General features: G+C 44.5%; 1 protein-coding gene across 3 annotated transcripts in view; it reads right to left on the bottom strand.

Annotated features, from left to right (window-relative positions):
• DPP6 (dipeptidyl peptidase like 6) overlaps positions 1 to 14,095 on the bottom strand; it is a 1,916,598-nt gene that overhangs the window by 730,239 nt on the left and 1,172,264 nt on the right. For all 3 annotated transcript variants that reach the window (XM_063921873.1, XM_063921871.1, XM_063921872.1), the window contains exon 2: positions 8,159 to 8,273. In XM_063921873.1, the coding sequence (XP_063777943.1) occupies positions 8,159 to 8,273 (115 nt within the window). The remainder of the gene's footprint in view (positions 1 to 8,158; positions 8,274 to 14,095) is intronic.

Below are 14,095 nucleotides of genomic sequence, written 5' to 3'. Positions count from 1 at the left end.
TACAACAAAACTGTTCTTGAGATCTCCATCAGTTCCCCAACACTGCTTTTCCGCTCACTGATGGCCAGAATGGGAGTATTAGCATTTGTAATGACTGGGCAGAACAGTGGCTCTGGCAAGTCACTCTACTATTGAGATGTTTTAATCAAAGTGCAAAGAGTTAATTTTCCAGGGACCCTCTAAGACAGGAGCATGTCGAAAAGAGTCCTCTTCCCTCATGTCCCTGGTGCCATAGGAAGACAAGAGACACCTTATTTTAAAAAGAGCATATTTTTTATATTGCTACTGTAGATGTTAAGGCAGTGAAAGGCAGCCAGATACACATGGAAGACACAATTTTCTTGTAATAGCATATCATTAGGCCTTTAAAAAATCATTAGAAGCAAACAAATATGACATCAAAGCAGGAATGAGCTAAGGGCTGCAATGAAGTCTCGTTGAAATGTATGGGGTCCAGGGCCGCCTTCATTGTGTTTGGGAAATCTTATTATATACTCAATCAAGTAATTCTTCATGTACTTTGCCCTAAGCTTGGTGATATTTCAAGTGAACTTGGGTCTTTGGAAGAGTCGGAAAGGCCATGTCACGATCCGGGTATCTGGACGCCATTTCTTACCCATCAGATGCCTCCTAAGGCTGGCTCAGCGCTCCAGGACCGGATTCCATCTGTTATCCTGATGTGTACATTCCTGTATCCTCTCCTGTCACTCTGGGACGCTGTCACAGTAAACGCCATATTACACCTGGCATGGCGTCTCCCGCGGCCTCCGCCGCCGTCCCTGAACTTCTGCATGCAGAGTGTCTGAGTGGCGATTACGTCAGCCGCGGCCTCCGCTGTGTCCGCGTGGTTGGATGTGCATCTGTCAGCCTGGCGCCTCCTGTCTCCGGTGGCCGGCGCCGCCATTACTGTTTTCATTACCACATGGATTACAAACCAAACTTTCCTCCAAGTGTCTGCATGGGCGCAGCCATCTTGGATTCTGTCAGCTGATCATTTCCACCAATCTGTTCTCAGTATTGATAATCTGCATAATTGCCTAGCCAATCCCTTCCTTGCTGCAGGTATAAATACACTGTGCCTGAGCAAGGAAGGCGTCAGTGCTTTGGTTGTCAAACCTAGTTCCTGTTTGTCTCTCTCCTGTGATTGTCTTCCAGGTTCCAGCTCCTGTCTCAAGACTTCCACCATAGAGACCCGCACCAGCATTCCACCTGCGGTGTAGCCTGACTCTCCAATCCATTGTGGATTCATCTGTTTCCAGCTACAACATTACCTGCTTCCAGCTCAGCTTCCAGCAGAGTACAGCTTCCCTTAAAGGGCCGGTGTCCTCTCTACACTTTACCACTCTCCACCGGTATTATTATTTCTCCGCTCTCAAGTTCTACATTTCAGTTCATATTTCATCGCTCCCAAGTTCATTTATTATTTAACTGGTTCCAGCCAGTATCCACTCCGTGCTAACAACAGTCTGGTTCCAGCCAGTATCCACAGCAGCTGTTTTATCTTCAGCAACCCAGCTTTTCCTGGAACACCAGCTGGCACAATCCTGGGTTATCTCCATTGCTACAGTCGGGCCTGGTAAGGACTTTCCATCTAGAAGATCATAAGAACTATCTCACACTACCAGTGCCCTGTGGCTCCTGCCATCCTGTAGTACCCAGGAACTGTATTTATTCTTTGCTGACTTTTACGTTTTCTTTTACTGCTGCTGTGTTGCGGAGTTGTCATAATAAACATCATTGACTTTTATCCAAGTTGTCGTGGTCACGCCTTCGGGCAGTTATTATTCATGTTACTTACATGTCCAGGGGTCTGATACAACCTCCCAGGTTCCGGTACATCTCAGCCCCTACAACTGAGGCTGCCTCCCGTCAGCTCAGGCCCTCAGTTGTGACAGTAAGCACTGACCTAATGAATCCAGCCGGAGACCAGGATCAAGCGGCCAGGCCGATGCAAGAACTGGCAGCCCGACTAGAACATCAGGAGGCTGCACAGGGCCACATCATCCGCTGTCTCCAGGATCTCTCTACTCGGCTGGATGGGATTCAGACAACTCTCCGTGGATCAGGCGCGTCTGGTGCGTCAACCACAGTGACTCCAGCTATAACCCCACCCACCTTACCCATTTCTGCTCCACGTCTTCATCTTCCAACGCCAGCAAAATTTGACGGATCTCCAAGATTCTGCAGGGGATTTCTCAACCAGTGTGAGATTCAGTTTGAGCTACAACCTGGCAATTTTCCCAGTGACCGTACAAAAATTGCCTACATTATTTCTCTTCTCAGTGGCTCAGCCCTTGATTGGGCATCACCGTTATGGGAGAGGTCCGACACCCTGCTATCTTCCTACACTGCCTTCGTGTCAACATTCAGGCGCATCTTCGACGAGCCAGGCCAGGTAACCTCAGCTTCATCCGAGATTCTCCGTTTACGCCAGGGGTCACGTACTGTAGGACAATATCTGATACAGTTCCAGATCCTGGTATCCGAACTGGCATGGAACGACGAGGCCCTGTATGCTGCATTCTGGCATGGCTTATCTGAGCGTATTAAAGATGAGTTAGCTACCAGAGACTTACCTTCTAAGTTAGATGAGCTAATCTCACTCTGCACGAAAGTTGATTTACATTTCAGAGAGAGAGCAACTGAGCGTGGAAGATCATCTGCTCCAAAATCTTCTGCTCCTCCTCCTCGTCAACTGTCACCATCTAAAGATGAGCCCATGCAACTTGGCCGTTCCCGTTTAACTCCTGCTGAGCGCCGAAGACGTCTCTCCGAGTTTCTCTGTCTCTATTGTGCAGCTCCGTCTCACACCATTAATGCCTGTCCCAAACGTCCGGGAAACTCCAAATCCTAGCTCGCCAAGGAGAGGGCCGGCTAGGAGTAATGATCTCCTCTCCATCTCCTCAAGATTGTAATCTCCCAGTCTCGCTTCAAGTTGCTCAACGTTATCGGAACGTCATTGCCCTCCTTGATTCCGGAGCAGCTGGGAACTTTATTACCGAAGCCTATGTTAAACGGTGGTCCCTACCCACCGAGAGACTTCCTTCGTCCATTTCTTTAACTGCCGTGGATGGCAGCAAAATTTTTGATGCAGTTATTTCTTTAAGGACTCTACCAGTTCGTCTGAGAGTGGGAGTTCTTCATTCCGAACTTATTTCTTTTTTAGTGATTCCAAGAGCCACACATCCTGTGGTCCTGGGCCTTCCATGGCTCCGTCTTCACAATCCTACAATTGATTGGACGACTACGCAAATCCTGGCATGGGGTTCCTCCTGTGCTGAGACATGTTTGTTTAAAGTATTGCCTGTCTGTTCTTCCTCCCCCAGGTCGTCTGATGTTCCACCTCCTCCATATCAAGATTTCACGGATGTGTTCAGTAAAGCTTCTGCTGATATCCTTCCTCCTCATAGAGAATGGGACTGTCCGATTGATCTCGTTCCAGGGAAGGTTCCACCTCGAGGCCGAACTTATCCGTTGTCTCTGCCTGAGACGCATTCTATGGAGGAATATATTAAAGAGAACCTAGCAAAGGGGTTCATTCGACCTTCTTCTTCTCCAGCCGGCGCAGGCTTCTTTTTTGTAAAAAAGAAAGATGGTGGTCTGCGGCCGTGCATCGACTACAGAGGTTTGAACGACATTACCATCAAGAACCGTTATCCTTTACCCCTGATTACTGAGCTCTTTGACAGAGTTAGCGGAGCTACCATCTTTACAAAGCTGGACTTGCGAGGTGCATACAATCTCATCCGGATCCGTGAGGGTGACGAGTGGAAGACCGCCTTTAACACCCGTGACGGACATTATGAGTACCTCGTCATGCCCTTCGGATTGAGCAATGCTCCAGCTGTCTTTCAGCATTTTGTCAATGAGATCTTCAGAGACATTCTATACCGTCATGTCGTGGTCTATCTAGACGATATCCTCATTTTTGCCAACGATTTAGAGGAACACCGTTTTTGGGTTAAAGAGGTTCTGTCCCGTCTCCGTGTCAATCATCTCTATTGCAAATTAGAAAAATGCGTCTTTGAAGTCAAGTCCATTCCGTTTCTAGGGTACATTGTGTCCGGTTCCGGACTAGAGATGGATCCTGAGAAACTACAAGCAATCCAAAATTGTCCGGTACCCTTAACCCTCAAAGGGGTCCAGAGGTTCTTAGGGTTCGCCAACTATTACCGAAAGTTTATACGAGACTTTTCCACCATTGTGGCGCCTATTACTGCTTTCACTAAGAAGGGTGCTAACCCGTCCAAGTGGTCTGAAGAAGCCATGCAAGCATTTCATCTTTTAAAACAAAGGTTCATCTCTGCGCCTGTTCTGAAACAGCCTGACATCGACTCTCCTTTCATCTTAGAGGTGGATGCCTCCTCCGTTGGAGTAGGAGCGGTGTTATCTCAGAGGGCTAAAGATGGCCATTTACACCCTTGCAGTTTCTTCTCCCGGAAGTTCTCCCCAGCTGAGCGCAACTATGCCATTGGCGACCAGGAGTTGCTAGCCATCAAGCTCGCTCTAGAAGAGTGGAGGTATCTGTTGGAGGGAGCTTCTCATTCAATCACCATACTTACAGACCACAAGAACCTTTTATACCTGAAGGGCGCACAATGTCTCAACCCTCGTCAGGCCAGATGGGCACTTTTCTTTTCCAGGTTCAACTTTAAACTCCAGTTCTGTCCGGGCTCTCAGAATCGCAAGGCCGATGCCCTTTCCCGCTCATGGGAGCAAGAAAATGAGTCAGAATCTTCAGACAAGCATCCTATTATAAATCCGTTGGCATTCTCCACGGTAGGGATGGACTCTACGCCCCCATCAGGGAAAAGTTTTGTGAAGCCGATGCTAAGGAAGAAGCTCATGCATTGGGCCCATGCTTCCCGTTTTGCCGGACATACAGGTATCCAAAAAACCCTGGAGTTTATCTCTAGGTCCTATTGGTGGCCAACTCTGAAAAAGGACGTCTTGGAGTTTATTGCATCTTGCCCAAAGTGTGCCCAACATAAAGTATCCCGCCAGTCGCCTGCGGGGCAACTGGTTCCACTATCCGTTCCCCGTCGACCATGGACCCACTTGTCGATGAATTTCATTACAGACTTACCCATGTGCAACAAGTTCAATACCATCTGGGTGGTAGTTGACCGGTTCACCAAGATGGCACACTTCATTCCTCTCACCGGTCTTCCGTCAGCTTCCAAGTTGGCTCAAGTATTCATACAAGAGATCTTCCGACTCCACGGTCTTCCTGAAGAAATTATCTCAGATCGAGGAGTTCAATTCACAGCCAAATTCTGGCGAAGTTTATGTCAAGTCCTCCAAGTCAAGCTAAAGTTTTCCACGGCTTACCATCCTCAGACCAATGGTCAAACCGAGAGGGTGAATCAGGACTTGGAGGCCTTCCTCCGCATCTATGTGTCCTCCTCTCAAGATGACTGGGTTCAATTACTTCCCTGGGCCGAGTTCTGTCATAACAACCAGTATCATTCTTCATCTGCTTCAACACCATTCTTCACTAACTTTGGATTCCACCCTAAAGTCCCTGAGTTCCAACCGCTTCCAGCAACTTCTGTTCCCGCAGTGGATATCACCTTGCATCAGTTTGCCAATATCTGGAAGAGCGTACGATCAGCTCTGCTCAAGGCATCGTTCAGGTACAAGAAGTTTGCGGATAAGAAGCGTCGAGCAGTTCCTGCTCTCAAGGTGGGTGATCGGGTATGGTTATCCACGAAGAATTTGAGGTTAAGAGTTCCCAGTATGAAGTTTGCACCTCGCTATATCGGTCCTTTCAAGATTGAACAAGTCATCAATCCTGTTGCTTACAGACTCCAGTTGCCTCCCTTCTTAAAAATACCCAGGACATTCCATGTTTCCCTGTTGAAACCGCTGATCTTGAATCGGTTTCATTCCTCACTTCCTCCAACTCCGAAAGTCCAAACTCAACGAGGCGTTGAGTATGAAGTGGCCAAGATCCTGGACTCACGTCACCGTTACGGTCAACTACAATATCTTATTGACTGGAAAGGTTATGGTCCTGAGGAACGTTCATGGACCAATGCTTCTGATGTCCATGCTCCTGCCTTGGTTCGGAGATTCCATTCCAAGTTTCCTCAAAAGCCAAAGAAGTGTCCTGGGGCCACTCCTAAAGGGGGGGGTGCTGTCACGATCCGGGTATCTGGACGCCATTTCTTACCCATCAGATGCCTCCTAAGGCTGGCTCAGCGCTCCAGGACCGGATTCCATCTGTTATCCTGATGTGTACATTCCTGTATCCTCTCCTGTCACTCTGGGACGCTGTCACAGTAAACGCCATATTACACCTGGCATGGCGTCTCCCGCGGCCTCCGCCGCCGTCCCTGAACTTCTGCATGCAGAGTGTCTGAGTGGCGATTACGTCAGCCGCGGCCTCCGCTGTGTCCGCGTGGTTGGATGTGCATCTGTCAGCCTGGCGCCTCCTGTCTCCGGTGGCCGGCGCCGCCATTACTGTTTTCATTACCACATGGATTACAAACCAAACTTCCCTCCAAGTGTCTGCATGGGTGCAGCCATCTTGGATTCTGTCAGCTGATCATTTCCACCAATCTGTTCTCAGTATTGATAATCTGCATAATTGCCTAGCCAATCCCTTCCTTGCTGCAGGTATAAATACACTGTGCCTGAGCAAGGAAGGCGTCAGTGCTTTGGTTGTCAAACCTAGTTCCTGTTTGTCTCTCTCCTGTGATTGTCTTCCAGGTTCCAGCTCCTGTCTCAAGACTTCCACCATAGAGACCCGCACCAGCATTCCACCTGCGGTGTAGCCTGACTCTCCAATCCATTGTGGATTCATCTGTTTCCAGCTACAACATTACCTGCTTCCAGCTCAGCTTCCAGCAGAGTACAGCTTCCCTTAAAGGGCCGGTGTCCTCTCTACACTTTACCACTCTCCACCGGTATTATTATTTCTCCGCTCTCAAGTTCTACATTTCAGTTCATATTTCATCGCTCCCAAGTTCATTTATTATTTAACTGGTTCCAGCCAGTATCCACTCCGTGCTAACAACAGTCTGGTTCCAGCCAGTATCCACAGCAGCTGTTTTATCTTCAGCAACCCAGCTTTTCCTGGAACACCAGCTGGCACAATCCTGGGTTATCTCCATTGCTACAGTCGGGCCTGGTAAGGACTTTCCATCTAGAAGATCATAAGAACTATCTCACACTACCAGTGCCCTGTGGCTCCTGCCATCCTGTAGTACCCAGGAACTGTATTTATTCTTTGCTGACTTTTACGTTTTCTTTTACTGCTGCTGTGTTGCGGAGTTGTCATAATAAACATCATTGACTTTTATCCAAGTTGTCGTGGTCACGCCTTCGGGCAGTTATTATTCATGTTACTTACATGTCCAGGGGTCTGATACAACCTCCCAGGTTCCGGTACATCTCAGCCCCTACAACTGAGGCTGCCTCCCGTCAGCTCAGGCCCTCAGTTGTGACAGGCCAAAAGCACATAAACAGTTTCCCAGAATGAGAGATTGGGTGTTGGTTTGATGGTACCTGTGTGTGTCTGAGATTTCTGTCAAATGTGTTTTACATTTACATTTCAATTCAGGTAAGGGAAATTGTGTGTCTTCTGCTCAGTTAGCTGTGTAGTTTGCTAGCCACTCGGCCAGGCCACTGTGACATGCAGCTAAATTGATGGCATGTCCTTTTTTGCTGTGTCTCATTGTCTGGTGAAAATTGGGTACATGAGCTAGAGACCTCTAACTTGTAAGTTGGGGAAATTGTATGGTTTGGGCACTACAACCTCCCATAAATAAAGAGCAGTACTTATACAGGTTGAAAATATATCTGTAATGTTACTAATAATTAATTATGCTAATTTAGAGTTAAACGTAAAGAATTCCCATTACATTTAGCGTAGAAATGTGGTCAGAGTAAAGATGAGCCAATCAAAATCATCATCAACAACTCCTAAACTTGCACTTAGTTAAGCAAAACAAATCTCCATCCATTGAGAAAAGTGGTGGAAGATATAGGCATCCTTAGACAAGACGTGTATTTAACTTTTATCAGTAACTGTTTGGCCCTTGCGCATTAATTTCCTATTGCACTTTATACATACTATGGTAAATATATATTTTAAGAGGGTCAACATTTCGTCCTTTGACAATAAAAAATAAATAACGTATGGTAGAGGTACCTGGAGTCAGTAATATGACAGACGTGACGATCATGGAGCAGATGACAAGGATAACGAGAAGTGCAATTGCTATTCCTTTCCAGTTCCGCTGAGGAGGGTTGCTCCCCACCAACTCCTGTAATCAATACAACAGAAAAGCAAAGTTATCATTATGGAAATACTCTCAGTAACAGAGTCTTTGTTCTTGGCAGGTGCTGGATTACTCAAAATAAATCATTACATGCAGCATCTTATAAAGACTAGACCAGGTCAATGGAGACAGAGAATGTTACTGCCTACCACCCAAAATGCCAGTTCAAACCACTGATAAACCAACCACATGTCAGTAAATAACAAATGCAGTTATGAAAAGTAATTAAGTTAACAAATAATAATTTATGTTCTGCGCTTTAAAATAGGTGCAGCCACAAACCTGGTGGTCACCAACACCCAATATATACAACTGCAAAACATACAAAGTGGTTTAGCGTAACTAGTTTTATAATATATTGAATAAATATTTCCCATTCCCAATGTTACTGCCTACCTCCCAAAATGACAGTTCATTTCACTGATAACACAACCACATGTCAGTAAATAACAAACGCAGTTATGATAGGGAATAAGCTTCTCCCACTCATATTTAGGGGTATATTCAATAACTCTCGGAAGCTACCGTCTTGTCAGAAAGACGGCAGCTTCCGACAGTTTTAGGTTGGAAGGGGTTCCGACCTATTCATTAGGGCCCCGTTTATTCCGACTTGTCGGAACGCTGTCGGAATGCACGCTGATCGGCGGCTTCAGCCGCCAATCAGCGTGCATTGTCGAAAGTGGGGCCAAACCCGACAGGTTTTAGCCCGGTTTTCGACAATCTCAATCCAATTTAAAAAAAAGTCGGATTGAGATGAGGGATCTGAGATCAGGAGACGGGGGTAGCAGCGCTGCAGCGGGGAGAGAAGGAACCCAGCGGCAGCGTCCACCCGGCTCCAGCAAGCGAGGTCCCGTTTGCTGGAGCCGGGTGGACGCCGCCGTGATCCACCGCTGATGCAGCCGCTGCTCGCCCCGTCTCCTCCTCTCCATCTCCCCTCCTCCGCTGCTCTCCCGCTGCTGCCCCCACTGCCCCCACTGACAGCTCGCCCCCCCCCCCTCCCTTCCTGGCGCCGCTGATAGCTCCCACCGCCACTGCTGTCAGCGCACCCGGCAGCCGCTGACAGCAGCGGCAGGACAAGACGCCGGGAGCAGCCAAATACGACAGTCAGATTTGGACGCTCTTTGAATAGGGGTTGTTGGGTCCATTCCGACAACTGCATGTCGGAATGGACCAGACTCTTATTGAATATACCCCATAGCCTTCGTGAAGTTGAACTGCATACACTTAGGATTCTGATTCTGATTGGGACATAGTATTCTCATGACTGTCTGGGGTATAGATCATTAGGTCGACAAGATTTAGGTTGACAGTCATTAAGTCGACCACTATTGGTCGACATGCACTAGGTCGACAGGGTGACTAGGTCGACATGACCATAAGGTCGACATGAACACGGTCAACATGAAAAAGGTCAACATGAGTTTTTTCACTTTTTTGGGTGTCGTCTTCTTTGTAAAATGACTGGGTACCCCAATAAGTGCACCATGTCTCCTCGCATGGCTCGCTTCACTTGCCTTGCTTCGGGCAAGGTGCCTCACTCCACTAACGCTGCGCTCGGCACAGGTTACCGTTCCCAATTGTAATCCACGTGGATCGTAAAGTATGAAAAAGTTCAAAAAAATTAAAAAAATAATAATAATTGAAAAACGCAAGTCGACCTTATTCGCGTCGACCTAATGACCACGTCGACCTAATGACCATGTTGACCTAGTGCATGTCGACCAATAGTGGTCGTCCTAATGACTGTCGACCTAAATCTTGTCAACCTAATGACTGTAAGCCATTGTCTGCATGCCTCAAATAAGCAATAAGCACAGAGGTCAGGCTACATGTCTATAACACTTTGAGATACATCTGTTCTGTGCATCCTCATAATAACCACCCAGAAACCTCCATTTCAGTTTCTGGGTGGCAACTAGTCAGTTACTGTTCTGACAAATGGATCAGATGATACCTTAATTGAAATATATGGATAAAGAGCTTTTTATTCAACAAAATATAAGTGAAACTACAGCACATCTTATTTATGTCTTTTAAGTTTTTATTATTTTTAATGATTTTTTATATACAGTATTTCAAGTATAACAGGAATAATTTCCACTATACAGTATACTGTATAATTTACTGTATTTTCAATTTCTTTCTTAAAGAGTTTGCATATATCAAACCTACAGTAATTTCTTCTGACACATCCAGCCAAGCAATAGAAGACACAAATGAGTCTCCCACACTTACAGGGAATCAAGGCAAGGGGCTGCAGGATTGTAGGTGACCATAGAATGAGAAAAACATAACCCTGCTCCAAACTATGATGGCACATAATACAGAGCTTCACTAACGTTTACTAATATTTTTATTATCAAATTCCTTGGTTATTATTATTATTATCCTTTATTTATATGGTGCCACAAAGGTTCTGCAGCACCTAACAAGGTACATATACACATGAGCAAAACAAGAAAACAGTGACGTTCAGTACATGACAATGCAGGACGAGGACATGGTTTATAAACATTGCTGCATCGGCAATCATAACACTCAGCAGGGTGGCAGAAACCAAGGGTTAGGTACCATTATAATGAGTATGGAGTAGATGGGAGTAGAAATAAGGAAAGGAAAAACCCATAAGGGAAGAGAGGCCTGCTCATAAGAGCTTACATTCTAAAGTGGACTGACTTACATTCTTAGTGGACTGATTAAAGTAATCGATCACGTTTGACAATACTGCCTAGCACAGGCTAATGACAGAGCAATGTAGTCTGGCCACTAACATGCACATCCAGTTATTTGCTGTTTTTGTGAAAGACCAACCAGCACTATTCCAACCATTTGGTTGTAGACCAGATCAGCCAAGTCATGTGCCTTGTGTTTGGCAAGTAATACATATGCCAATGTGGTTATCAGCTTATTGTATTTACATTTTTGGGGCATATGGATAGCTTTGGGCTCACGAGTGTGTTGTTATAGGCCAATTTGGTACAGAATGACAAAACCATAATCTCTGCATTGTGGTCTGCCACAATGTTTCGCTGCGTAGACCCCTGGGAATTACAGTACCATAACATTGCTAGGTTTCCGGCACATCTCTATGGAAGGTTAAGGTCAAGAGGTGCAGGTGTTTGGGCTGTCTCAATGACATTCCAATTGCACTTTGAGGCCATAACGGAAAAATAAAATTCCCTCATGTATAAATGATGCATACTAATATACAATGCTATCACTTGTTTGTGTTGTAACTAATAATATTCTGGCTGGCACTGGTGCCAAGAAGGGGGTGAATGGGTACTAATTACCCGGGCACGGGCTTGTTAGAGATACCCAGCAGGGGCACTGTGCTAGAGTCTCTGCTCTCTAGTGCACATGCGCCATCTTCCAGAATATCCCTGAGAAGATGGAGCCGGCCAAGAAGGAGGAACCTGCTATCCGGAGCAAGCAAGGTAAGATGATAAGACACAACTCCCCACTCTGGATCTGCATGGCACCCCACCACCACCACCACCACCACCCGTGGAGTGCACAATTCTTTGTTATATCTATTTTTTTTTATTGGAGGCTTGACCATGATCTTCCGATTTGTCCACCGCCATAAAGTACCCAAACCCAGCACCTCTATACGGCCTTGCTGGCTGGTATATACTATATATATATATATATATATATATATATATATATATAAAACTATGTGTCCCTAGAATAATAATGTCACTTTGTGATTTCCCGATACTGAATACACAAAGTTGTTCTTCTTTTACTGGAACCAAAATATGAGTAAAACCTGAATAATACATACGAGAAAACACATTCCCCAAAGCACAGAACACAACAATGTTACACAGAACATTTCTCATAAACATTGCGAAATGATCAAATCGAAGCTGCAGGCACCACAAAATATTCAGATATGATATTTCCAGTATTACCCAGACAATTCCTAATGCATCTATCTCATGCCAGGGAATACTCGTGGCTCTTAAAAATGTTCTTAATTTCAATTTCAATTGAAGATGAGAAAAATAAACGTATTGTACTGAATGTTGATAATTGGGATTTCTATCATCAGCCCATACATTGCTACTGATATATATAGACTTCCTGCAATTTTGCAAAGGAAACAAAAAACTCTTTAGACAACATAACAGATTTTAATTTAAAAAAAAGTAATTATCGTGCCTTAAATGTACTAAGGAATATGTGGTATTAAATAAAGTACAAATAAGATTTTTTTTAAATATAGTAGTGATCGCTCCTTCTGCAGCCTATGAAATAATATATTTTAAAGTTGGGTATTAAAGGTGAGCAAATTCGACATTGGCTCTGGGACTTACATGTCAAAAAGGCCACGTTGACCAGGATTTGCCCTAAATCTAGTGTATGTTATTCATGTTAAATTAAATTAGAAAGACTCTTTGAGTCATTAAGGAATTCTAATATCATGTAAATAAGTATATACCTTGATTACATTTGCATTTGCTTTACACTTGGTTGATTGGGGATTTAGGGGGTTATTCAGGTTTGTTAGCAAACTAAAAAAGCACACTAATGGGCAAAACCATGTTGCAGTGCAGGTGGGGCAGATGTAACATGTGCAGAGTGATTTAGATGTGGGTGGGTTATATTGTTTCTGTGCAGGGTAAATACTGGCTGCTTTATTGTTGCATTGCAATTTAGAATTCAATTTGAACACACCCCACCTAAATATAAATCTCTCTTCAAATGTTACATCTGCCCCACCTGCAGTGAAACATGGTTTTGCACATTAGTGTGATTTTTTGGTTGGGTAAAAACCCTCAATAACCCCCTTATTCAGGTTCTAATTTCAACTGGTAATCTGACAGCTGGACTGCTGGTGTTCTACCTAGGCCTATTTGTTTCTTACAGTATATACATCCTAAAATCCATAATATCCGAGATGCACGGTATTTAAACAAAAAACTGTATTCCATTTCCATGTTTTTTTTATCAATAAATGCTGCTCAATAGTCACATGTTCTATATGCGGTGTAAATTGAACATAAAACACGTAAAAGTTTATTTTCTGGTGACACCACTAAAGACAGTAGTAGTAATTGGTTGCAGTCTGTTAAGAAGCTTTTCAAATGCTTTGTTTATAATTAAGAAGTGCTTAATTAAACTGGGGAAGCTTTTAATTAGGCATATTAACACCTTCCCTGCCACTGATGGCACCACGTGCACCGAGTATGTTTTTTGCATCTATAAAGAGCAAAGAAGTAGTTAATCTTTTTTAATTAAATATACAACTTTTTAAGTATAATTGATTATATCCTAAGGTGAATTGATTTCTTTGTGCACTTGTCTTATCTAAGACTTGAAACTCCTCCTTGATACCCTTGGAGGAACGTTCTTCTTCAAAACACAATTTTCTCTCTCTCATCCTACACCTACAGCATAGCCCAAAGATCAACATGCCTCAGGCTGTTTGGGATCTGGAATTATTTCACTTGGCTTATTTAAAGTGGTTTCTGTATTGTTTAGCAGTATATGTGTGCGGTAACGGAGCACATACAGTATCTCCCATTCCTCAGCAAGAGGTTTTTATTTCTTGAAAGCCACATAAACCCATGTGGGTTAAACTGTCAGCTGTGGTTAAACAGTTAAATAGTTTAAGCAGATTTGTAGTACTAGCTGAGAACTTTCTGGGAACAAGCTGGCCCTCAGATACTTACACTATGAAACTATTATCTGCAATATAATATGTACCTTTAGATAAAGATCAATATTTCTTCATGAGGTCCTAAAATCTGATTGTATACTATGTTTGAATTAGAGATAAAATGGCATATAGGATA

This window comes from Pseudophryne corroboree, chromosome 5 (genome assembly GCF_028390025.1).
Source record: "Pseudophryne corroboree isolate aPseCor3 chromosome 5, aPseCor3.hap2, whole genome shotgun sequence".
Taxonomy (NCBI): domain Eukaryota; kingdom Metazoa; phylum Chordata; class Amphibia; order Anura; family Myobatrachidae; genus Pseudophryne; species Pseudophryne corroboree.
Note: the sequence above shows the minus strand (reverse complement) of the source record. Positions and strands in the feature narration are given on the sequence as shown.